The sequence below is a fragment of the Phalacrocorax aristotelis genome, chromosome 1 (assembly GCF_949628215.1).
Source record: "Phalacrocorax aristotelis chromosome 1, bGulAri2.1, whole genome shotgun sequence".
Classification (NCBI taxonomy): domain Eukaryota; kingdom Metazoa; phylum Chordata; class Aves; order Suliformes; family Phalacrocoracidae; genus Phalacrocorax; species Phalacrocorax aristotelis.
The window spans coordinates 166,551,210-166,576,068 of record NC_134276.1 but is presented as its reverse complement, the minus strand read 5'-3'; the positions used below and the strand labels follow the sequence as shown (position 1 = coordinate 166,576,068).

The 24,859-nt window shown below is 39.5% G+C and overlaps 1 protein-coding gene across 9 annotated transcripts in view; it reads right to left on the bottom strand.

Annotated features, from left to right (window-relative positions):
* Window positions 1-1,983: 1,983 nt before the first annotated feature.
* Window positions 1,984-24,859, bottom strand: part of ANKS1B (ankyrin repeat and sterile alpha motif domain containing 1B) — a 450,718-nt gene continuing 427,842 nt past the window's right edge. For 4 of the 9 annotated variants that reach the window (XM_075080262.1, XM_075080264.1, XM_075080273.1 and 1 more), the window contains 5 exons: window positions 17,655-17,741; window positions 12,950-13,087; window positions 5,122-5,289; window positions 3,809-3,897; window positions 1,984-3,611 (listed from right to left, as the gene is read on the bottom strand). In XM_075080262.1, coding sequence (XP_074936363.1) covers window positions 3,575-3,611; window positions 3,809-3,897; window positions 5,122-5,289; window positions 12,950-13,087; window positions 17,655-17,741 — 519 coding nt within the window. In that variant the 3' untranslated portion in view covers window positions 1,984-3,574. Of the gene's footprint in view, window positions 3,898-5,121; window positions 5,290-12,949; window positions 13,088-17,654; window positions 17,742-24,859 lie in introns of all 9 variants that reach the window. The other 5 variants (XM_075080286.1, XM_075080289.1, XM_075080270.1 and 2 more) reach the window with 4 other exon arrangements.

The window sequence follows — 24,859 nt, the reverse complement described above, 5'->3', positions numbered from 1 at the left end:
TTACTATTTCTAGGCCGTAGTCTTGATGGCATCTTAGACATCATCCTTCAGTGAAGTGTGAAGTGGGACAGCTGAACAGCGCACACTGAAAGAAATCTAGGGCAAAATTAAATGAGTTGTGCACGTGGCACAAACCGCCTGTTTTAGTCTAGAATGGAAGCTATAAACTATTTCACAGTTGGATGTGGAAGTTTATTAGTTGTCTAGCATGCTGCTTTCTTTTCCAAAGGACTGACACAACTTTCTTCGTGACCTGCTAATTCTCTTCCCAATGGTCACCATTTCATGGCCATGACAGTTTTTGATTCTGAGATGTTGGCTTCAAACTGCAAGGCATGTGTAACAGAGTGGTTCTGCAGGAGAGGCAGCCTCTCATAAACTTACTGGCAGAATACCAGAACCAGTGATGCTGAGTGTCTCCTCCTGCCAGCTGTGAGCAGTAGCTCCTCTGGCTTTTAATTAACACCAGGCCAGGTTGGAGGATTCACCATGTCTGGTCTGAAATGCAACATCTGCTTTAGGAAAACCTCCACAACACAGAATTTCCCTCTTGTTTCCTCAGGAGTTTCTCCAGACATTAAGTCTTCTCCCAGCAGCAGCTTTTTTTACCTTGCATATTAGAGATGTCACTACCCAAATAATTCTCAAAATCTTTTGTCACCCACACTTACCTCACTTTGACTCTGATTTCCTTACCTTCTCATGTCAAATGCAATCTACTTCCATGTCATCTCTCTTCTTTTGCCCATTCTCCACCCCTCCCACTGTAAGGCAGTTGGTGCAGTTAACTCCTGGTTTTGCAGCATCCAAACACTCCGGTTTTGTCACATGCTCTACTCGACTGCCTCTGCTTCCCTCTTACCTTGAGTAGAGGTCAAGAATAGCAGTTCTCCTCACTTTCTCATCTTTTAGAGGTATCTGGCTTTTTCCCTACCTTCACTTTTAACACTGACCATTGTCCCCTTACTGCCTATATACACTTTCAGTATACTAGGAACTTTAATGGAAAGTCACCTTGACTAAAAAGGACTAGCGATCAAGTGGTAACTGCTTTGAGTTAGTGCAGGTTTGTAGAAGGCTCTTTGGATCTGAAGAAAGGAATGCTGAACCACTGCCCCATGCCAGAGGACACCCCACGGACTTCTTTCCAACTGGCTTATGCTAGTATCGGTTAGTAAGGAAAATGTTTCCATCTAAAACCCCAGGTTTCTGCCAATACGGAAGTGCCTTATGCCTGTTAACTCTTCTCTCTCCTTCCAGTTTCAACTTATGCCTGCTGTGGGAGCTCAATTGTTCACTGACTCACTGCATCCCCAAACTTTTCTCTTCACACTCACTCCCGGCCCCACCAGGCTTTAATGTGTCTCATCTTTCATCAGACTTGCTAGCCATCCTCAGTCTCTTGCCCTGATTATCTCTCCAAACAAGTTCAGCAGCTTACTGTGCCACCTTGCCTGCTTGACATCTCTTTGATGAACCTAGATCAAATTCTTCCAGCAAGTTACCAGTTCTTCCTGTGGTTTCATTCCTTTCCCTTAGATCTGCTCAGAGTTGTGCTGCAGCTCCTGTCTCGTCCTTTAATTGCAGGGGTCACTCAGCTTCATAAGAGGTGCCCCAATTTTATAGCCTGAAAATCTGGCCTCTTTGTCCTTCTGGTGCCTGAAGTGAATGTGTTTTAACATAACTCCCTCTGCGAGTCTTTACAGGGTGCAATTAAATATGGGAGGTCAGCAGTTCAGCAGGACACCCAAGAACCAGTTAATTCAGGACTTTGAAGTATCAAGTATTTACCATCTGTAACCAAAAATCTGTATTCTAAACCACAGCTGTCTTCACAGCAGTGCCTGGATTTGCGTGAGACAAGACCCAAAGCCCAGTGAAATCGGGGAAAGGGGAGGGGAGGAGCTTTCACTGATTTCAGTATGCTTTGGATCAGGCCCCCTACATCCTTTAGCCATTATAAAATGATGCACGAAACACTGGGACTGTACAACTTCATTTTATTTTGTGTGCTTTTATAGGATATAAATAAATGACAAAATTACAAAATTTATAACTGGAAGCCCAAGCATATTTACATAAGTATTTGTTGCAGTGAGGCTACTATTTACTGTTCTCCTATACAATTTTCCTTTTGGTACCATATTTTTAGTGTTATTTTTTTACTGTCAGTTGACTACGTACATATCAACAGTGAATAGGCAAAATATGTACAAGGAACTCTTGTGTTCAAGTAAATTGAATACTGTATTAAAAGTATGTCATCACTCAGCGCTATGATTAGGTTTAACTAAACCGTATACAATTATCAGGTTTAAACCAAGTTCAATTATCCATTTTTTTGGAATTTACCAACTGATGATTCTAACTGAAAACCTCAGCTGGATATGAAATAATAATTAAAAAAACATTAAGACAACCACACAATTTATCAATATCTCTATAATGAACTTCAAAATGATTCACAATTTGACTGGATAGAACAATATACGTTAAAATGTCATTTTTCTCCTATAGTGATATTTGTACTGTTATAATTTCAGTTCTACATAAATATACATCATGGTATTATACAAATACTCCACAGACATTAAAAAAATTAAAACACTTCAAAGAAAATGTAAGTAAATCTTATTTAATCAAATATTAAGCAAATGCTTAACTATTTTGTTCCATGAAAACATTTTTATTACTTTGGAATTTTTTTCTTTTTCTCACTATTTTTATTTAGAAAATGTTTTGCAGTAGAATTTTATCAACACTCTTCCAAACAAGCTTTCTGTGACAGAAATCTGGATAGCAAAATCCACTGTTTTGATGGTTTTTTTTAGAACCACTGAGATGATTTTTTAAAAATACTAGTAGAATTCATGGCTATAGCAACGTTGAACTGCATAAACTATATGTAGGTGTAGTAGAATGAACATTCCACTTTCATTCCAGACTGATCACACGGAACATCCAGTGCACTGATGCTACAACTCTTACAATTTTCATAATGCTGCAATAGCAGTGGTTTACTTAACTTTAAAATAAACAATATTTGTCATAATTAATCTGGCTTCCTTCCATAAATATTCATATGTTTTCCTATAGTACTTCTCTTCCATAAAAATATCTAATAAATGTTTTCTGTGCATTATTAATACCTTTTTCTAACCATTCATAAAACTCTGATCCTTTGTTACAATGCAAGAGGTTCCTATTTCTGTAGAGGATCAAAGGACACCGATGATTACATATAAAACCAGCGCACACAGAAATCAGAGTGCCTAATTTCTTGTCACTTTAATGAGTTCTTTATTCAACACAGTAATTACTAATGAATCCAGTGGTTTCACAAATACTCTACTTATTAATTCTGGTTCTATTTCAATTAAAAACTGCCAAGATTTGAATAAAAAACCAATCAAATATTCTACTCATAGGCAGCATTAGTGTTAGTTTAGAGACCTTTTGTGTTTTTTAAAAAGTAGAATTCTAAAATAAGAAATCAAAGAAAGCACTGTGGCAGAGTCACAAGGGAGAACTGCATGAAAAATAAGGTTTCTCACTCCTCTTGTGGACTGTAATTTTAAAAGTCTTCATATGGTGTCATTCTTCTGTCAGTGCTGCAGGAAGAAGAACATCACCAGAAATGACTGTCAGCCTTTTTTGTTAGTTACAAGGCCACTCATACAGTGCAGTCTTCCTCTCTGCTGGATTGAAATGTTGCCATAAAGGAAAGGCTGTGCTGTGACTGCTTGGCGTGCAAGGCACAACAAGGAACAGGGGGACAGTTTTGTATCAGAAAATTGTAGTTTCATACTTGGTATTAATGCCTCTTTTGGCCTCTTGTCCAGGTTCAACAATCCACGGTAGATTCGCAAGAGTCTTTTGTTCAGCTGGATCTATCTGCTTTAAGACAAATACAAATGTACAGATGGGTTACCATCTCTGCACACAGCGTTTCAGCAGTATTTTTTTTTTACTTTAAATGAATACAACACGGAATAAATCCTTTATTGTCAAGGTCCTATAGTAGTGGGGTCTATGCTCCCATGTTCCCATGGTTGCCTTCTGTTTCCTCTTTAGCTCAGAGCTGTGCCTATCCCCAAGCTCTAGGGCATCATCATAGGTTGTTAAAGCTATGTTTAAAGCTAGACTTGATCTTGAGAAGTCCTTTTGTTACCGAGACAGATGATTGCATCAGGAAATGTAATTTCCCTAAAATTTTATGGATGAAGATGCTGTCAGTGGACAACAAAGTGTACAGCCATTTTCCCACCCCACACCTTCCTGTATTCCAATAATTAGATATCACAGAGTATGGTTCTCACCTTTTAGCCAGTGAATATAACAGTCTGTGGTCATTTTTCCCCTTTCCTTCCCAAGTCACTTGGTGCCTGTATTCTCACTTGATTTAAAATAGTGTTCATAATTTTTTTAAAAGCCCTACCATAAAAGAATACTCCTCTGTCATCTAGGCACTTCAGGAGGGCACTTAAAAGACAATCAATATGTAGGCTCCAATGAGCTTGGATTCTTAGGAGTTTGGGATTACGAAGAAAATATTGAAAAGAAACTGAATCCCAGTTTTGGAACAGGAAGGTGTGCTGAGGGTCAAAAAAAAAAAAAAAAAGGTGTAAGAAAAGAAGTTGCTTGGTATGAGAAGATAATTGTAAATTGATTTGGATTTGTAATTTGATTTGCATACATATGCAGTGTATCAAACAAGTTTGGTGCTGATTTTATTTCCTGGTACAGGATCAGGAAAGTCCATGGAATCGCACAGTTGTAGAGGTATGTATCGGCTGTGCTCCTCAGCCCTTAAAAAAGCCACAATACATTAGAATATTAGACTGAATCAATTAAAGCTCTGCAATTACTATAAGAGACATACGTGCAACACTAGCCAAGCAACATCTTAAACTGGAGGAATCTGAACTAAGCAGTGGTTTGAAGTGGTTGCCCATGTTGCAGTGATGTGACCCTACCAGCTGACGAGCAGAGGTAGCACAATGGAGACGTGGAGCATTGCTGACTCAACAGACAGATTGATTTCTACAGCTTCTACATATATCAACTCTTAATTGTACAGCCGAGTTTTGTTGTTTGCATGCACCACTACTTTCTACTTACCACTGACTTCCGAATACTAACACGTGGTTTGGGAATAGGCTTGGAGGGTTTATTTTCAAAGCTTTCTGGGAGGGTTGAAGAATGGCCCCCTTTTCGTGCTTGTAGTGCAAGCTGATAGGCCACCTCAAATGCTTGTCCTAGTGTAAGAATGATTTCGTAAGCTAAATTCTGGAACAAAACGAAAAGAGTTAGAACTGGAGTGAGGTTGAATTATTGTCATATACATGAATTGGGGTAGTGCTGTCTGCAGAAGCGTTTGGTGATATAAATAATTAAAATCATACTGGTACTAACTTCCTAAGTCTCTGCAATATATACATCTGTCATTTGATTTCTCACTGATTAAAAACAATCTAAATGTAATTTATTGTACTGAAAGTGATTACTTCTAAAAACCTTGAAAACATTGTCTCACCAACCATGAAAACAGGAGCGGGTGAGTGTGTCATCTCTTTTTAGAACAAGTGCACTAATCCCCTCCCAACTTCCCAGCTCACCCTGTATCTGCTGCTCTCAAGATCCCACCCATCCCACAATACTGCATCTACTTGACATTCCACCTCGCTCTATTTCAGACCTCCTCTGCTGACCCGTCCTCCTCCAGAGCTGGCAGCCTGACGCGTGCCTTCCCTGGGCGGGCACCTCAGGATGCTCTGTGCTCAGACCGAACATCACAGGAAGGGGATGCAGCGTTGGTGTGATGCTTCCAAAAGGACAAAAATCAGATGTTGAAAGTGCATGCTCTGCTTCGCAGATACAGTGCACCTATGCGTTCCTGAAAGTCAGTGCTGTGTATCGGATGCACGTTTCAAGTGCTGGGGCAACCTTCTGATGGTTTTGTTTTCTAGAGGTAAAAATGTTCGAGCTGAAACTGGCATGTCAGCACACTCTTGTCAGCGTTAGTGTGTATGACCAAAGAAATCAGGCTTTTAAGACTAAGACCAGTTTGGTGGCAAGGTCTCATTGAGTATGTGGAAGAAAACCTGTGAGAAATCTTACAAAGCAGGAATGAGGATCCAGGGGGGGTTGGTATAAATATTTTTCGGTACAGCTTTACATCAACTAAAAAGCAGCTGTGAGTTTCAAATTTGACCTTAATCTAAACTGTAAGTGAATTTCTATGGTTTTTTTTTTTCAGGTTTGTGGGTTTGTTTTGTAGGGTCCTACTGCTACAGCCTATTTCTAAGCTCCTAACTTTCCAATAATGCTTCAACCCCCTGCAGAGCAATTGCAAGCCTGTGGTCTTGTCTCCTTATGTCCTACAGTCTCTTTAGAATAATTCATAGATCTTTGATGTAATTCAGACATTACCCTCTCCTTCCTGAACCTCTGCAGCCCATAGTTGGATGCAATCCTGCATTGCTTTGAAAGGAGGGGATCCCTTAAAATTCCCATGTTTCTGATATAATTTCTAATGAGATATGATATCTTTTTTAGCTAGTCAAGTCTAACTAACTGTTGAGTTTGCAATAAGCCAGAAAGCAATGCAAGACCCTTGGCAGTACGCTATCTGCCCTTCAATCGTTAAACCACAGCTAAAAGGATAAGCATTTTATTTCATGCCCTACACTGTAATTTCACTGTAGTCAGGAAGAAATTCCATCCTTTTATCTCAGTATACATGGGTGATAACACTGTAGGCTAAATTCAGCATATTTAGCTCATTATAAGAGATTCTTATAAAGGGGCTAACTCTGGTCTGTGTTAGGTCAGACAGAAAGCAATTATACTCCTCCACTGGGATATGCTCTCAGCTGTTACGACTGCCGTCACAACAGCAAGCTAGCCCAAGTTTCATAGCTGCCCAAATAAAAATGTCTGCCTGGTTTGACAGCAGTAGTCTCCAAACTGTCTCCCCGTTAACTTGAGGAAACTGGGCAGGACCGAGAAACACTGAGGATGCAGTTGCCAGTGGAGTAATAAATGAAAGGCTAAAGGGACTATTATACAGTGCCCTGCCTTTTAGCAGAATGCTGGCTCTGGAATTAAGACAAACAGCGTAATTGTTAAAAACGTATAGAATAATACTATTTGAAAATGAGTGTGCCTATTAGTAGCACAAGAATATTATTCTAAAGACATCTTAATCTGCTGTCATGACAGTAAGATAGTGTACTATATCATCACAGGATTGTCTACAGTGGATAATATTATTGCTAAGGAATACATCAAGAAGACAGGGTGTAGTAATGGCTTAGAGAAAATGTAGACTGTAATGTTAGTGGGACTGAGAATATGTGCCATCCAGTGTGGCATACAAAAAGGTCACTGAGAGATGGGCCTGAAAAGCGCTGAGATAAGCGTGGAGACAAGCAGAGAGTTTGCCACGCTGAGCAATAAATCTAACTGGGTCCTGCATCTTGTCAGGAACCACTATGATTTGTTTTCTTTTGTAGTCTGTAAAATGAAAAAAAAATAGGCCTGCCTAGAGCCTGAAAGCCATTGGAACCATGTAACTGTTTCTATGGTTAATAAATATTTGAAATATAGCAAGTAAAACAGAACAATCACTGTTCTGTTCAATATTCAAAATGTAAACTGAACCATAACTTGTACATAAATGTCATATGTTGTGTGCTGTGGTAGAGCCTTGAAGAAGAGAAGTTTGCAAATGGAGGTAAGGAGAGCTTTAAAAGCCTACCTTGTAAAATTTAATAACAGCATCTGCAAAATTGTATTTTGAAAAAAAACAAGTTTGGTTTGAGGAATGTCTTGCCTGTAGTCCTGGGAGAAGAATATGAGGATTAGAGTTTGTATTGATTCTTGCATGGGTTATACTGGAGAGGTAAATGCAGGATTCCCTTGGGCATGGGAGCAGAAAACCAAACAACAAAGGCCATCGTGGAAATTCTTCTGATGCAGTGAGGAGACCATCTGATTTCTTTTACATGTGGCACAAAAGGAAAGAAACCGGTCTGGCTCCCAGAAAGACACTTGGCACAAAAGCTGTAGACCCCCGGTCACTGTAAAGGCCATCCGACCCTTACAGCACCCCATCAGGGTCCTTGGAAAGGAGGCAAAACTTTTAGGACCATGGTGGTTCTGAGGCTGCTACAAGCCTGTTCTTTGCTTGGCACAGCAGAGAAGGAAAATGAGTAAGCTAACAGCTTTAAGCAATAATTTCTGGGAGATGAGAAATTGAGGTCAATTGCCTTGTTTGCCACGTAATGTTACAACTCAATGCCCCAGTGCACGTCTGAGTCAGGATTCTTCAGCCGCTTTAATTGAGCCAACCTACTACAATGGTTAATTGTTCTGTTACATTTTAAATGACTTTAACTGTATAAATTGTGGCAGGCGCTGCTTCTTCATTGTGTTTTCATGCTTCTATAAAGCTATGTTGAGGCGGCAGGAATATTTTTAAAAAAGAGAATAAGATTTCTGTCTTTTGAGCTATAAAAACCTAAAATGTCACTTGCAAAGGAATTTTTTGAAAATGTAAAATTTTGCCTTTTTGCGAAAGCACTTTTCAAAAAACGAGGATTTTATGGGGTTTTGCTTTTAGGTGATGACTTTCTTCTTTAAGATCAATGTCAAACCTGGTCTTTTTTGAAGACTGGATTGACTGAAGAAGCTTCCTTTGGAGCCTCTCAGATGATTAGTGTGAGCTACCCTCACATTGGATGTGTAGGAACATCAATTAGGACACCTTGTGTTCAAGGTACCAAACTTAAAACCGCAGTTGGCAAAAAATCGTACAGAACAGAGCATATGGAACCTTAACTTGAAAAAGCTGAAAAATCCCAATGCAGTTTAAAATGTCCATCCCCTGAGATGAAATCAGTTCCCTGCTTCTCAGCTATAGCAAAATCGTCAAGGCCAAATGTGGAGGATTTCTACTATAAGAGCCTGACAAGGAAGAGAAGGTTATTGACTAGTAACAGGAGCTCTTTCAGATTCAAGCTGACATACGTATACATTTACACTGTTAAGCGTACATATGCTTTACCCCTCCAGACCTCAAAACTGTTAAACTGCTACTTTTGGGGATCTAGAAAGGATATGGACTTGTCCATGCCTTCCAACACGTCAGCCTTTGTGCATTTATGGGGAAGAAAGCTCAGCTTGCTAAAGACGGTGTGATGAGACCAACATGGCTGACGTTTGCTTGTAACATTTGCAGACTCCTGAGCTGCATGAGGCACTTCTGCAACTTAAATTCTTGATCCTTTCTCATTCTGGATTTAAAGCAATTGTGGAAGGCAAACTTCCGAATCCATCCCTCTCTTCCAGTGTGGCACAGAAAGGTACCTTGTATGCAATGGGAGGATGGAAACAGGCATCCAAAGTAGGCCTTTCAGGCTATTGCAAAAGCTGTTGATGTAGATGAGAGAGGAGAGCTCCATTTACTTATGAGCTGAAAGCTCCTTGTACCTGAGTGTTCTCCAGCTCAAGAAGTTTGCCAGGATCAACTGAAATGGTTTGACACATTCCACCTAACATTCCCCAGGGAGGCAGGCTGTCTGGGCATGCTGTCTTTGGCTACTGCAAAGGAGAGAAGTTTTCTGTTCTGGGGGATGCCACACTCTATCTGGATGATCACATGAATGGCGGAAAATTTTATAAAGTCCCGTAATCCCCTGGAGGAAGGTAATGAACAGAACTTTGAGACCTGAATGCACGCTTTGGCTTCTCTGCCAAGCGTGTATACTATCAGTTTCCAGTTCATACCCAGCTTAAGTCTGCAATGAAGGACAAAAGAACACAGAAAAGAAAAAAAGTCTTTGTGTTATGTAGAGCACCAGTCTAATCCTTGGCATGAACAAGAGCAGACATTTTTCCAGTTTATGCTGGTTGTCTTCTATTCATAGGTGCATTGGGCAATGAAGGAATATCTGATGGAAATTACTTTGGATGTCTCCCACGTATTTAGCAGAATTTGACACAGGAACTGTTATGGTGGTTTGTTTCTCCAGAGGGCATCCCTTACTGGTAGTTTCAGAGCTGCCTTACAGGTGAATGAGAGTGAAGTAGATTTCAAATATTGAGCCATAAATCCTCTTCTTCCCCCAAACCTTGTCCTCTTCAGTGTCCTTTAATCAAGCCTGATGGTTTTGCAATTATGATTATAGAATTTTAACTCTGAGTACAGAAGTTACACACACAGTCCCTCCCATATGGTTAAGTACCAGAAATGCTGGTAGTTGACGTGTCACTACACTAAAATGCTTTCCTATCTGCAAAAACAAAATTGTTCTTGCCCACGTTTCCTGAGGAACTGAAGGACCTAAGAGAGTAAAATTTTCTTCATACCATTGCATATATTGTATTACCATAATATATATGATTTAAGCTGCATCTTTTTTTTACGCCTTATTGTAGATTTCTACAATTTTAAACCTTATTTTTCTCAATATGATTGAACTTCTATGCATTGACTATTGGACAGGACTGTTTCTGTTAGCAAACTGGAAGACCAGCTAAGGTAAGTGTTAGACTTGAAATAGAAAATTTAATTTACTGTTTGCTTGTGTTCTGAATATCTAGCTATTTCCACGGAGCTTGTACTTGCATCAGAAATGCTAGATCCTGAGAAATAAAACAACACAAAAAACAGAATATTTGAGTAGGTAACACCCTACTGAGGATTATGTTGCAGAGGAAACTAAGTTAAGACAGTTAGACATTGAAGTTTCTGTATTGCTTAAAATAGCCATTTAAAGTGCTTGGGGTATTAAATGCTGCTCCTAAAGTACAGGAAGTGAGCAAAATGTTGTAATTATTCCTGAATCACTATTCTTCCCTTGCCAAGCAAGGAGAAAATGAATTTCATCTGCTACACCTGGGTCTGTGTTTGTGCTTGATTATTAAACCTATAAATGAACCTGCAGTACTTTGAAACCATTAAGAAGTATTTAAATGGTTGCGAGAAATAATAAACTCACTCAACCAGTCTGATTTCAGTTGATTCACTTATCACTAAAATCTATATAATGGAACATCTTGTTGACCATGGTCTATCTATTTTTAACACAATTTTGAAGTTTTTTCTACTCCCTGTGACACTAAAATGTCAGCAGAGGAGTTAAACAACAAAAGCACTGAACCAAAATGCTAAAAATTCCTTCTAACCTACCTTCCTGTACATCTTTTTCTTGGAACTACCCTACATGCTATTGCTCTGCAACGTTGACTGTTTCCCCAGTCACAAATGATGTCTCTGTTCAGACCTATCTATTTTTTTAACTTATTTATATTTATGTAAGCGTTTCAAGCATTCATACACATTATATTATATTAAAATAATTTTCTTGAATGATTTAAGGTTTTAACAGCATTTTAAATTTCTTTTGTGCTTAACTCAAATGGCAAGCATTCCTGAACTTTTTGGACAATAATCCCTTAGTCCTAAAAATTAGAGCCGCTACTTATTTCACCAAATTCATCTGAAAACAATATGACTGATTAACTGATATGTATTCATGATTTCTTGAAACACTAGTAGACTGTGCATCACTATCCGAGAAGCATAAATATAGGAAGAACTTAGTAATTTTCCACCAAAATAACAGGAGCTGTGAGGACTTTTGCTGAAATATCATCTTTGAGATATTTTTAGGCAAGAAGGTTGGAACAAGAAAGTAAGAATTAAAGCATTATTTTGCTATTTTCAAAATAAATGCATCTTTTTGAAAAGGAAAAGGTGCTGCTAAAATAAAATCTCCCCAAATTCTGTATCTGCATTATTTGTTAAGCTAAAACTCCCACTGACATGTCAGAAAACAGAGAAGAACAGAGGGGCCATCTAATACTAATAATCTGTTGACAGTTACAGGAGTAATCTCTTACACAGGAACATAGAAAGGACAATGCTCTGCATAGATCTCTTATCGCAGATGCTTCAAAACTTTCAGATTCACTGTGGTAGCCAAATAATGCTAGGACCTCTTGAGATACATAATTAGCTACCCACGCGGTCTCTTCTTTGTCAGATCTGTAAGAGTTTCAGTTCTCTGGCTAAAGTGAATTCAAAACTTTTCATACATTCTCTACACATTTACGGAGGAAGCTTCAGTTTTCCAGTTCATTCAATGTCATGTCAAAAGTCTAAACAATATTTAGAGAGATGCCTGGGTTACTGGGACTGATCCAGCTTTACGCTGAAACACTACAACTCCTGGAACAGCAGGGCTAATAAATCTGAAGAAATCACTTACGGTGGTAACATCTGATCAGCCCACATCTGCATCACGCGTGTGGGATGTGTCCAAGCTCAAAGGGCCCCCACAGGAAAGTGTCCAGCCCTCTCACCCCTTGTTGGCCACATGGGATGGACCCATGAGGGTAAAAGCCAAAAGGCTGGACATCACCAAACCAGTCCTTCCCTGACTACACAGGCAGTACAACATAGTCAAAAATGCAGGACACCCTGCAGACTTAGTTTAAACTAGTTCCTGAATCTACCTCTTGGCAGGATTGAGCACCGTCTGTAATGCGCATCGATCCAGTTCTGATTTGTGTATTTGGTGTGTGCTGGGATTTTGGAATGGGTGGCCAAATCTGCTTGTTACAAACTTCTGTGAAGGCTATAGCTTAGCTTAGAAGAATTATGTGTCAAGGCTTGTACGATAAGCTACTCGCTAAGTTTACAGTCAGCAGCTGAGATTACAGAGGTGAGCTATTTCAGATGGGAAATGAGACAAAATCAAAGAAAACCTTTGCTCCTCTCCAGAAAAGTTCTTACTATCCCATAGTAGATTAATCTTTTCATGCGGTAGATGAATGATACCTTCCATTAATCACTATATGCCCTGAAAATGGTTAACAGAATTAAAGAAATATTACTATTACAAAGAACTATTAAATGAAGTGTCTTCTATAAACTGACCACATCAAACGCAGTGAATACATGGCAGTAGTGATGATTAGTCTTCAAGTCTTTAGTGATGTACGCAAATGTAGAAAGGTCTTCAGGGTCTTGTGCAGCACAGGAAATGTTACGGATTTCATGTTCAGCAATAATATTCTGTTTGAAAAAAAATATTTTCAATCAATTTAGGAATTAAATGTAAAAGAGACATAAAAGCTGTGTTTTTATGCATTTATGCTCATCTGCTGTGATGAAGTATTTCAGAAGTTTCTTAATAAGAAGAGATTTAATACACCCCATGTATGATCTCACACAGGTCATTGGAATTTTGACTCTCTGCAATGATATTTAAAATTGCCAATAATCCGGTAGGAAACAATTACATTCTAGAGCCTTCCCTATGAGTCTGCTTGAGTTTTGTACAGTTTATTCAGTATCCTGTGTCGAAGAGACATCTTTCCTGGCCTACAGCTGTAAATACAGTTTCAAAGCACAATATAAGCATCTTATGATGCTGCTGGTTTTCTGTATAATGAGCAATCACTACATGACACTGTTTCAGTCTACTGACAGACAGGATCTAGTGAAACCCAACAGGCTCAATATCCAGTTTTTTGCATGTGTTGTTCAACAAATTTCAGCCGTATTTTTTTTCAAGAGAAAAAGAGACCAAACATCACTTAAAATTGAAACCCAGAGCTCTTGAAAGGCTTCTGCTTAGTAAAAAGATAACTACAGGAGGATCTGGCAACTTTTCTCCACTTACTGACAACAGCATCCTGTAAGAGAGATGTAGAAAAATTAAACCATTCATGCACCGAGCAACACTATTTGCAACAGCCAATGTAAGCTATAGCACACTATTGAGATAGAGGTGGGGCATGTCTGTCTGATGAAATAAAAAAAAGCTGTCTTAAAGCTTTAGAGAAAATTATGAATATTCATTACATAAATCGCTGATATGTAATTATTGTGTTCAGGCCAAAGGAACCATGAAGTCAGAGAAGAATATACTGCAGAGTGGCTTATGATTAGGCCTTGCTTCGGCAACACACACATTTCAAATGATTTGTTTAAACAGAAGAATGATCCATTGAATATGAATTTACTTCGCAAATAGTTTATATGCTTTTTCTGAATTGTGGCCCTGCTGGCTGTAGCTCTGGCTTTTCCACAAAAGCCCAAAGTGAACAAGCCTGCTGCAGCATGACATCGCTATTGCACCACCGGACACGCGACATCTGTAGTGTCCCGGTCCCTTGCAGAGCCACTGTTTGCTCCTGACTCAGTGTGCCTGTCCAAGCTAGAACAATCTGTGAGCACCTCTGGTTTTCCCTCACCCCTCTCTTTTCCTTCCCACCTCCTTTCCTCCCCCTCTTTTTTTTTTTTTGAAGAACAGGAAAAATATGCAGCTAAGTCACTTAAGATGCTTTGCCATATCTTCTCTCATTTGCTAAGTGGCAACTTTCCCCCTTGCATGTGGGTGTCAAGTTTTTGAAAAGACATATTAATAAATCTAATTGAAGAAATCATGGCTTAGGAAAAAATCTTAATAAAAAGCATTCCAAATTTCAAATTATGGAAAAACCAAGATAAGGAAACTGCTACTGAAGAAAGGAAGTAATCCTCTTAATCTTAAATTGTTGCAACATACTTGATTATTTCTGTTTAATGCATTATTCATATAAATGACAAAACCAGTACTGTTTCAATATATGCCAATTTATAACGACACGTATAATCTCTGCTTAACAATCATTGGCTTTTTATGTTACTTTAAGCATTTTATTTGCTTTGTTCTCAAATTGATAACTTTTACCCTCAATAAAGATTTTGATAAGAATTACAATTATACCACAACAAGAGATTTAGATATCCACAGATACAGCTGTAATATGCTGTCACTGATGTTGTACTGGCAACATCGTAGTTTAGAAGGCAGAAAGAATTAAAGCTTGGAAGGTCTTCAAATCATGTGAAATATTTATGCCAAATCATGAGCCACAAAGTAATCACTTGAAGTTATGCAGTGTGTGTGAAGAGAGCTCTGCTAAGCTGAAACTTTTCTGAGGTGACCTGGGGCTGACACAGGGCTTTGCACTTTAGTCAAAACTCATGGAGATTATTTTGATGTTTAAACTTTAAACCAAGTGAAGTTTGGAAACATATCCATATCAAGACTGTTTCAAATAAAATGAGCTATACCTAAAATAAACCTTCTGGATGAAAATCAGTAGTGAAATTTAGCTTTTTCCCTAGCTTCTCTAGGATATCCTCTGTGATCCCCTTTCAAAATTAAACGTTTTCAGTGCATGCGCTTACTGTTTCCTAGGGTCACTACACCAGTGGACTCATAGTCTTATTCTGTGGAAGTTACAAGGCTAAACCAGCTCACTCTTCAGGGCACACGCCTCAGGCATTGACCGACACTGTACAGTCATCGTTCTAAAATTCGTCACCCGGTTTGTCAAGAGAAACCTCTAGCACTTCCAAAAAAGCAGGGAAGCTGAAAGCCCGTTCTGGTTCTGCTAAGGAAATACCTTTGAGAGATCAGTTTTTTGCTAAGCAGCCTTCCTTTTGTTTGCCTGCCTCGTGATGGATGAGTCACCTCTTGGCAGAAATCGCCCAGAAGTTAGGGTTAGCTGCGACCCACGAGAAAATTCTGCAAGTCAGCTTTTCCTAAGCAGCAATTTCTTTCTGGCCTCACTTGCAAAGAAATGGTGTCAAGTCAAAGTGGTGTCATGCCAAGCTTCCAGGCGCCACTGAAATAGCTGTCGTGGAACGAGGTCAGGGCCCCTTTGTCACCTGAAGCTTTGCCTGCTACAACTCGGAATACAAATTCGTAGCTTGGTGGCATAAAGGAAAAGGATGAACAGCCATGAGAGCTGAGTTTTCAAGCACAAAACTGCTAGTTATTTTTGTCATTAAAAAGTATGCATTTATGGCTAAGTGGTGCCCAGCGTTGTCAACTATAAGCTCATATGGAAGCGGTACGAGTCTGAATAGGATCTCACCTTAGTGCTAATCTGTTTTGGGTCTTGAAGGAATTGGGTACAGCACACTGTGGACAAGGATGATAACAACGCTCCTGGGAGAGTTGCAGGCTATTACCTGGTTTTTACAGAAGGGAAAGGCAGTGCAGATTTTGAACCGGAGAGAAAGCAATCTACCGCTTGAGAAAAAACACAGGACTGTGGCATTATATACCTCCATCAAATACGTCTATTGCACTACTACGCGTAAGATTTCAGTGGGACTGGTCTAGAGCCACCTAATGCAATTTGCCAAACTTCTTTCAAGTTTCCATCTTACATAAGATTATATGCACTGTGCAAAGAGACACTGGAAGCTCCCTTTGTTCTCCTGGTTTTTTTTTTGTAAACCTAAGGACATTGCAGTTACATCCTTTACACTACAGAAGAGATTTAAGAGCTGAAAACAGCCTTATCCAAGTTAGAGTTAACAGCATTACAATGTCCTGATTTATGCCCTGCACATCAGAGAACACAAAGGAAATGAGGGTTGCAGAAGCTCAGTTTTGACTCAATAGAAGAAAAAGGAGCTGACAGGAATCCCTCGCCACTCTGCTCTGGCAAATATGCCAGGCTTGACGTAACAGTAATTTCACCTCTGTTTTTCTCTCATGCCATCTTGTAACCCTAGACATGGCTTCCAAACTCCAGCAGAAGTTCACATATCTGCTTTCATTCCTTCATTTAAAACCCAGTTCTAGTTAAACACCTTTAAAAACTGACTGATTTGGCAAGTTTGACAGATACTGGGTTAGATGTGGTCTGAATGTTCAGCAACACAAAACAACTATATACGTTATTAACCTGGTCAGGCAGCTGGGTTGTCAGATTTATTTTTTATATTGCTTAGTGAGTTTCAGTCACATAACGGAAAAGAGAATTTCTTTTCTATTCATATGCAAGCATCAGTATGGATTGCATTTTCATGCCATTTTAGACATCCGAAGAAGAGAAATTAATGCATTACTTTACTCCTGCTTACAGAGCTTGTACATTTTACTTTGGCTAAGCAAGAACCCATTGCTCTATCCATCACTGAGTTCTCTGATCTCTCAATTTCTGCTTTTGTTTGGTTTTTTTTAGATATTGGATGTATTTTAAAATGTAAGAAACAAAGCACAGGGGCATTGCCACACAGGAAGATGAAAAAAATATGGAATAACAACTGTTAAGAAGCTGCTGTAGTTCAGGGAGTCAAATGGTTTGTACCAGGAAAACAGCTCTCAGAGAGGCTCTGACTTTCGAAAAGGACATTCGAGGCTTATGTTTCTTATTCTTACAATGACTGGCCCTGGATAAAACCTTGTATCGTTATTCCTCATTGAGACTTTTTTTTTTTTTTTTTTTACAAAATTATATTAATGTATATTTTTTTTCCTGCATATTTAAGGAACTCTATAGGGAAGAATATGGTAAAGGATTCCATGGAGGCTCCCTGCCAAATGTCTTTTGTGATAAGGTTGGACACAATGTTCTCCAAATGAGCCATTAAAGCTGCTTCACTTGTCCTCCAGACTGAGTTTCTGGACAATGACAATGTGATTTCATCCATTTTGGAAAGAACAGAAAAAAGAGAGGAAAACACAAAGTGCAACTCTGTCCCCTCTCTGGCCTGGTGTTCTTACAGAGCCAGCTTCATAGGTATTCCCATTTGTGAGAAATAAAAGCTAATATTGAACAATTGCACATACCTTATTTGTTGCATCAATAAATTTGACTCCCTTGTAGGAGACAGACAGGACAATGGTTGGGACTTTCTTCATTTGTTCTGTAGACTTCTGAAATCAAAATGAAGATGTTGTTAGAGTTGTGTTGCATTGCAAGAACAGTGTTCTTTCTCTCCTTCTGACAAAATACGTAAGTTAAACAAAAGGTACTTAACCAAATATGTGACCTTTTCTTGAGCTGACTATGCTCTGGGCTTTTGAAATAGCTGCCTTGTAGTTACAAAACTAAAAAGAGCTCTACAGCTCGTTGCGAGGATGGTAAAAATTCTCCTTTATCCTAGCACAATGGGAAGAGAACGAAATAAGTTCGCCAGGCTTAAAAAGACAAGTCACGCAATCAGGGGTTTCCCAAAATGTGCATGGTTAAGACATCTCCCTGATATGCCCCATTCATCACTGCCTCCCCTCCCCTCTTCCTGCCCTTCCCAGCTGTATAAACCAACAGCGCAGTACTTCTCGTATTACTGTTTCCTTGCTGCAATTAGTTGTTTTTTTCACAAATATTTCACTCTCTTGCCTTCTTGGAGTTGTGTATGCGACACGAGGTATCCCTGCAACCCTCTAGGCCTGCCAGTCAATCTGTCAGTCTAAGGTTGTATCTTGTCACGTCTGACCGTCTGCACTTCCTCGACTGCAGCTGCTATTGGAAGCTGCTTTACACATGAATTAGCACAGAGGCTTGTTCTGCATTCCCTCAGTGCCAGGTTGTCCTACCTACAGTTCATGTCTTCCTATAAGGCTATTTTTTCTTTTACGCTAGCCTACTTCTGTATGCCTTCAACATGATCCACACAGCAAAGATATTTCCTGCTGAATGGATCGGGCCAACATTTGGCAGAGATTCTCTGCAGAAAATACTGTTGATTACTTTGCAGATTAAATTTACTAAAACAACCCCCAAACCAACCAACCACAAAACAAAATATGGCATAATAGTTTATAGCTGATTTGAATTCTTTTAAGGTAGAAGGCAATGATGGATTAGACTATTCTATACAAATCTACTGTAGATAAATAAAGCAGATAATGTTCAGAGAACACTCACTCATGGGAGTATCTAAAAACAATCAGAGATTAATCAAACATTTTCTTCAGAGGCAGAAGTACGTTCAGTTACAGCTAAATATACAGAAAGATCAGCACACAGAATGAGAGTGTAAACACATTGAAAGGTCTAGAATTGGGACCTAGAATAATCATTAGAGCATCTGAACAAAAGTAGCAGCGGTTGTTTTGTATTCTTCAAGAAAAATAAAAGTGTATAGATATAAGCTTGAAAACACAGTCCGTATCTGAAAAAAAAAAGTCTGAAAAATAGGTAACGCTAACACTAGAGAGCAAAACAAACAAAAGCTTAAAAGAGAAAAATGTGTACTGAAGTCCCCTTGTCAGATCTCGTTCTTTCCAGAATCAAATGAGACTCCCTATTTGCCAGCATAAAATTCAAAGCTACATTCTGCAATTAGTGTCCGTGCCATGAAGGCTGAAACCTCTAATTAAAGTTTCAAGGAGAGTCCCACCCATCTGTTTAATAGAGAGGACTGTTGCATCTCTCTGTATCAAATGACAAGAGACTCAAGACGACAATCAAGTGTCAATTTATCCCGGAGAAAGCTTCTTTCACCCGGAAGGCTGGGCACTTTTAAAACATGAAAGCTTAAATGGTAAAACATCCTGAAGAATCTAACAAAATCTGAAGACGCTAATCTGATCTGCATGTCTCTGAACTGAGTGGGGAAAGCAATGGTATCCCTGCTAAAAGCAGAGCAAGTACATACCTGTGTGTATGTGTGCTTCTCTGTAATAGGTCTCAAATGAGCCTTTTCATAAAATTCAATTTCAATGCACAGAAAGCATGACAGTGACTGTACGGAAGCTGCAGTACATACATCTATCAGAATAACAAGCAATATACCCCACATATGCTCATAACCAGACAAAATATTCACAAATACGACAACATCACTTTAATCATCTGGCAACCCAGCAATCATCCAACTTCTGTCCTTTCTTTCTATCCTGACAGCTACACACAGGAACTTTCTCTCACATTTTGATTATTGTAATTATCTCCTTCCTCGCCTCCTTAGCAGCAAAATTCCTCTTCTCCTCCAACACACTACACAAACATGGCTACTAAGTTCATTTATTTTAGCTTTTTGGTCTAATTTGCACTATCCTCCATTTGCCATAAAGGTGAAGCTTCTTGTTGGCACGGCCACATTGCACTAACCATCTGGGAGTCCTCTTTCATCTAGACCAGTAGTCTGTAATTTAATCATCTTCCTTATCTACTGCACATTCCCCTCAGTTTGTCTGAAGCGGACATGATCTTTAGTATTTAATCGAGGCCATGAACTGTCAGAAGACTGTATCTGAGTGAAATAGCTCATCAAGATACTATTAAATTATAGTTGGCAAATTAGGAAATTAATCAGAAACGGATGGACATTTGTAATTTATTAAGCCAAACTGTCTCAGCTGGTCAGGAGCAGGGGATGTCCCTTAGCAGCTTGCAAACCATACAAGCCCCTGGATTTGTTCAAAGGTGATCCGGAAGACTGTAATCCAGTGTAGAAACACGATTTTGGGAAACAATTATGCACTTGTTAACCCCATTGCAACAAACAGTTGGCCAGTGGAATAACACCCTTTGTTATTATGACAGCGCTATCATGAAAAACACACAGCTCTATTCCCTCTGCAAGACTCCCAGTGATACAGTAACGGAAGTCCACCATATAATTATTATTTCCAAGCAGTCTCCAGACTTCAACAGTTTTGAGTTGTCAAGGTGAGCTGATACTATTTGCTTGCTTTTCCTTTCTTTTTAATGGAGGAGGTGGCTGCCAGGATGTGCAACGTGAGCTTTCAGAGATACAGTATGAAAACTATTCGCTCAGGCACTGTAAGTGCTTTGGCTCTAAATTCTAGGATGTTGACGTGAAGTCCCACAGCTTTCATGGTCAGGCATTTCACACCTCTGTGCTGGCCAAGTGGGCATCTCTGCCTATGCCTGTGACCAGAATCTGAGAAGAAGGTGAGACACAGGAGTCAGTATTCCCTTTCCTTGGGCTTTTCAAGTTCTAGCCACCGTATCAACTCCATGAGGACACGATGAGATGACAAATATTGTTGTCCATCTGGTGCCTCTATGGGAAGCGTATGGACTTGAGCCAAAGTTATAGGAGCCACAGCTGAAGGCTGGCATTGGATGTCATGTGCATGCTGACATACGGTCTAAAGCTCCAAGGCATGTTCATACCATAGTAGCAGGATTAGATTTTATGTCATGTAGAAGCAATCATAGTGACAGGACCCTGTCTTTGGGCAAGTGCTCACTAGCCTGGAACAGGTCATAGCTCCTATGAACTCCATTGTTTGCGACTGTAACTTTGGCTCGTTGTTTTAATACACTTCAGGAGAATCATCTGGATGAACAGCAAGCATATTCTAGGCTCGTTGCCAGTGCCTGTCTCTGATCAGCTGGTCACCTACATAAGGGCAGATGTGCATGCCCTGTCTCCTCAGGTGCACTGCTCCTGCAGCGAGGAGTCTTAATGCTGCACGGTCTGCGATGCCAGAGGGATGGAGCTTCGGTCCCCCTTCTGAAATACTTCCTACAGGTAGATAATGGAAGTAGGCCATTTGTAACGCAAGAACCATAAAGCAGGCTTGACTGCAGACGCAGGAAGATGGAAGAAAGCATCACCATCCTAAATCTAATGTGACATATGTTCAGCTTCCCCAGACCCCCCAAAAGATACAGAGCCTCTTTTTCTTCAGAATAAAGAATATCGGGAATAGCAGCCTCGCCTGTATTTTGATGCAGCTGCTGTGATGAACCTGTATCATCTCAGCACGCAGAATGGAGATCCATCCAGTGGAAGGAGGTGGAAGGCACCTTCTGCATAACTGCCTAGTTATTACAATGCTTGCTTTTACAATAAAGGACTGGATTTAAGACCCTTCTGAGTTTGCATCTGAACCCACTGCTGCCATTACATGGGACAGTGCCAGAACTCTGAATAGCCTTGGACAGGGCTGCTCCCAATTCTGCCTTTTGAAACTGGCCATAAAGGGATGCAAGAGCAGTGGTGCCAGAGAAAGTGAGCGAGCGAGTGCAGGCTTGCTTCTGATCTTGTTTATGAATTATCTTTAGTTTCACAGAAAAAAACATCGTACTCACAAGTAGACTCTAAACAGATTTCCGTAGTATAGAACTAGAAATTCTCTTAAGTGGGTAAAGTATTTCTACCTGTATTTTGATTTGAGTTAAAGGCTGTGCAGCACTGCTAGACATTTATATAGAATATAAACTAAAATCCAACTAATTTGAGATCCACCCAGCTAGTGTGCCTAACAAATCAACGTAATTAACGATGGCTTAAGAGACAAGACTTTGTTCTATGAATAAAGCACTCTAAACTAGCTGTTTATTTTAAAAAAGCAAATACATGCAAATACAAAACCTGTAACCCTAAACAGCCTTCAACCCTTTCAAGACAGGATTGTACTGCAATACCTTGTCCTGTGCAGAACTGAGAGCACTAATCCAACACTTTTGAATACTCTTGTGGTGTACAAAACATGGTATCTCCGTGCTCACACACAAAGCAGATGAATAAGAAATTAAGGAGCACACATAGAACGGCGTCCGCATAAGACACTCATACATTCACTTGATACACTCTAGCACATGGTGTAATCCCGCCCGCTCTCAAAATGCTTTCATCTCACCTATTTATTTCCTGCCACGAGGAAATGGGATACACTGGTACTTCTACTTTGCCACGCTGACCACTTTCATGTACTTATATATACATTTATAACTGGATTACTTAGCTTTCATACAGTGGCCAAAATGAAACTGTGTTCATTTTTAGGTTTTACTGCACATGTATTGTACTCGATCTTGCAAATACACAGCAAAAAGACATTATTCAACTATTCCAAGTCACTAACAATTCCATACATAAATTCTAAGTACAAGTTTATGAGCTTGTAAAATCTTACATTTTCATCCTGGCTTTTTATTTTTGCAAGTGAATCTGCTAATTCTGTCCTATACTGTTTTTTAATAGCTATCTGAAGACTGTAGCTGGCAATTTTACTGTTCAATTATGTACTGAAATCCACTTCACTATGAGACTCTGAACATTTCCCCATAGTGGTAGCAACTATTAATTCCAAATGGCATCAGACTGCACATTTCAAAATACGTATCGGTACCACCTACTATCATACCCATGAGTCTGTTACTTATTTAAGGCTTATGAAGCCTCATTAAACAGTTCCTTTTGAGTGAATCACCTTCACAATATCATGCATGAGACGAAACTGAAATAAAAGTCAAAGTTCACATTTGACCAGTTATTTTTGAAGCCAGTTTTGAAACTACAATCTGCCTTGTAACAAATATTTACTAACTTCTCTCAGTCCAAAAGGCTTAAAAATGCATCACTGACATAATTTAATACCTCTCGGAATAAGATAGCATCTGTAATCCCTGTGGTACAAGGCTGTTCACTTTGCTACAATTAGTGGATGCCTCCAAGCTACAGCATTAATATGAACATTGCACTGGGGATGCACCTGCAAGTCATTTACTTGAGAATGAGAAGTTTTTGCTTTTGCAATATCTGTACACACTCACCTGCTGGTGAAACGGCAGTGCATCCCTCCTGCACCTTGGATTCCTTTCAGCCACAAAGTTGAAGGACATACAATCCTCTGAAGAACATGGGATGGCATGATGTGGATGTGCGTAAGGACTGAGCATCTTTAAGACCTCCCAACACTTTTTTCCTTTTGAGTAATATCCACATGCCTGTTCCACTGCAGGCCCTCCCAAAGCAGTGGCCACACAAGAGGGACAGAGTTTCAAGTCCCAAATAAACAGAGAACGAACAATCTAAATTCTCAAATACAGTATTTGATCCCTGACATGTTACTTGCTTGGCTAGTTTCATGAGGAGGCCTAAGGAGGACACTTCTACTTTAGAGGAGAAATGCAAATGGAGATTGAAAAGTAGGAAGGGATTAGCAGAAACAAGGAGACTGCCATCTATATCCAGGTTCCTCCTCCTTTATGTAAGAAGAAACGAGGAAGGAATGCCCCAGACCCTGCTTATTTTCAGTGAAAGAGTCCACTCTGCTTCATCTTCCTCTTCAAAGAGAAGATTTAGTGATAATTCTAACTTTGACATTTTGGTCTTAAGCCAGCAAGGTATTTAAACACCTGCTTTGTGAATAAAATTATGTTGATGGTTCCCCAGAATTTTAGCTTGAAATGTAAGAAATTCTTTTCTAACAAGTAAACCTTTAAGAAAGACACAAATATTCTGGAAGGTGGCAGGATCCAAGAACAAAATCTAACCTGCTGCAGTAAATATCTGATTGGTTCAGACCGTGCAATTGGTGTATGCCACATTAGTGATTTAACATTACTACAAGGAAAGAGTCTGCCTTGCTGCTGTGCTCATGCCAGTAAGTATAAAACCATCCCCTTCCTACCTGGTCAAGGAATTCAGATGTGTAAATGCCAGATGGAGTCTACTGTAGAGAACAACGTCTCTTCCTAGGCCTAGTTAAACTTTATTCCTTTTCTTTATTTTGATGTAAATATATTTTATTCTTGCTTTGGGTTCCTATGGTAATTCGAAGCGAAGGCAGTAATCTGATTGACAACACAACTTGTAATATTTCCTATTCCACACTAAGAAAGATGAAAACTCTTAAATTCTTGAAGGCACCTCTCAAATACAATTAATAAATCTATTCTGGCCAGGACAGCAAGATTTAATCTCCACGTAGCAAAGGTCAGTTTACAGAAAGTGGGGACTGGAGATAAGGAGACAGTGCTGTCAACTGCAGAGGGAGTTTATGAGAGAAAATAGCTGGAAACAAATAAGAAACCATAAAACATAAATCCATCCCTGAAACGCAAATATGTGAATGGAAAAATAAAGTATAATCCTTCTAATAGGCACAGCTCTTGCCAAATATCCATAATTTTGGATGGCTGCAAGAGTCTGCAATTTGGGGGGTGGGAACAAAAAGCATGTATAACCCTGACCCCCATGCTGAGCTCAATCTATTGCATCTGCATGATTTTCCCCAAACAAATCCATCATCTGCCCTGCTGGAGCATGCTGCTGCACAATGCT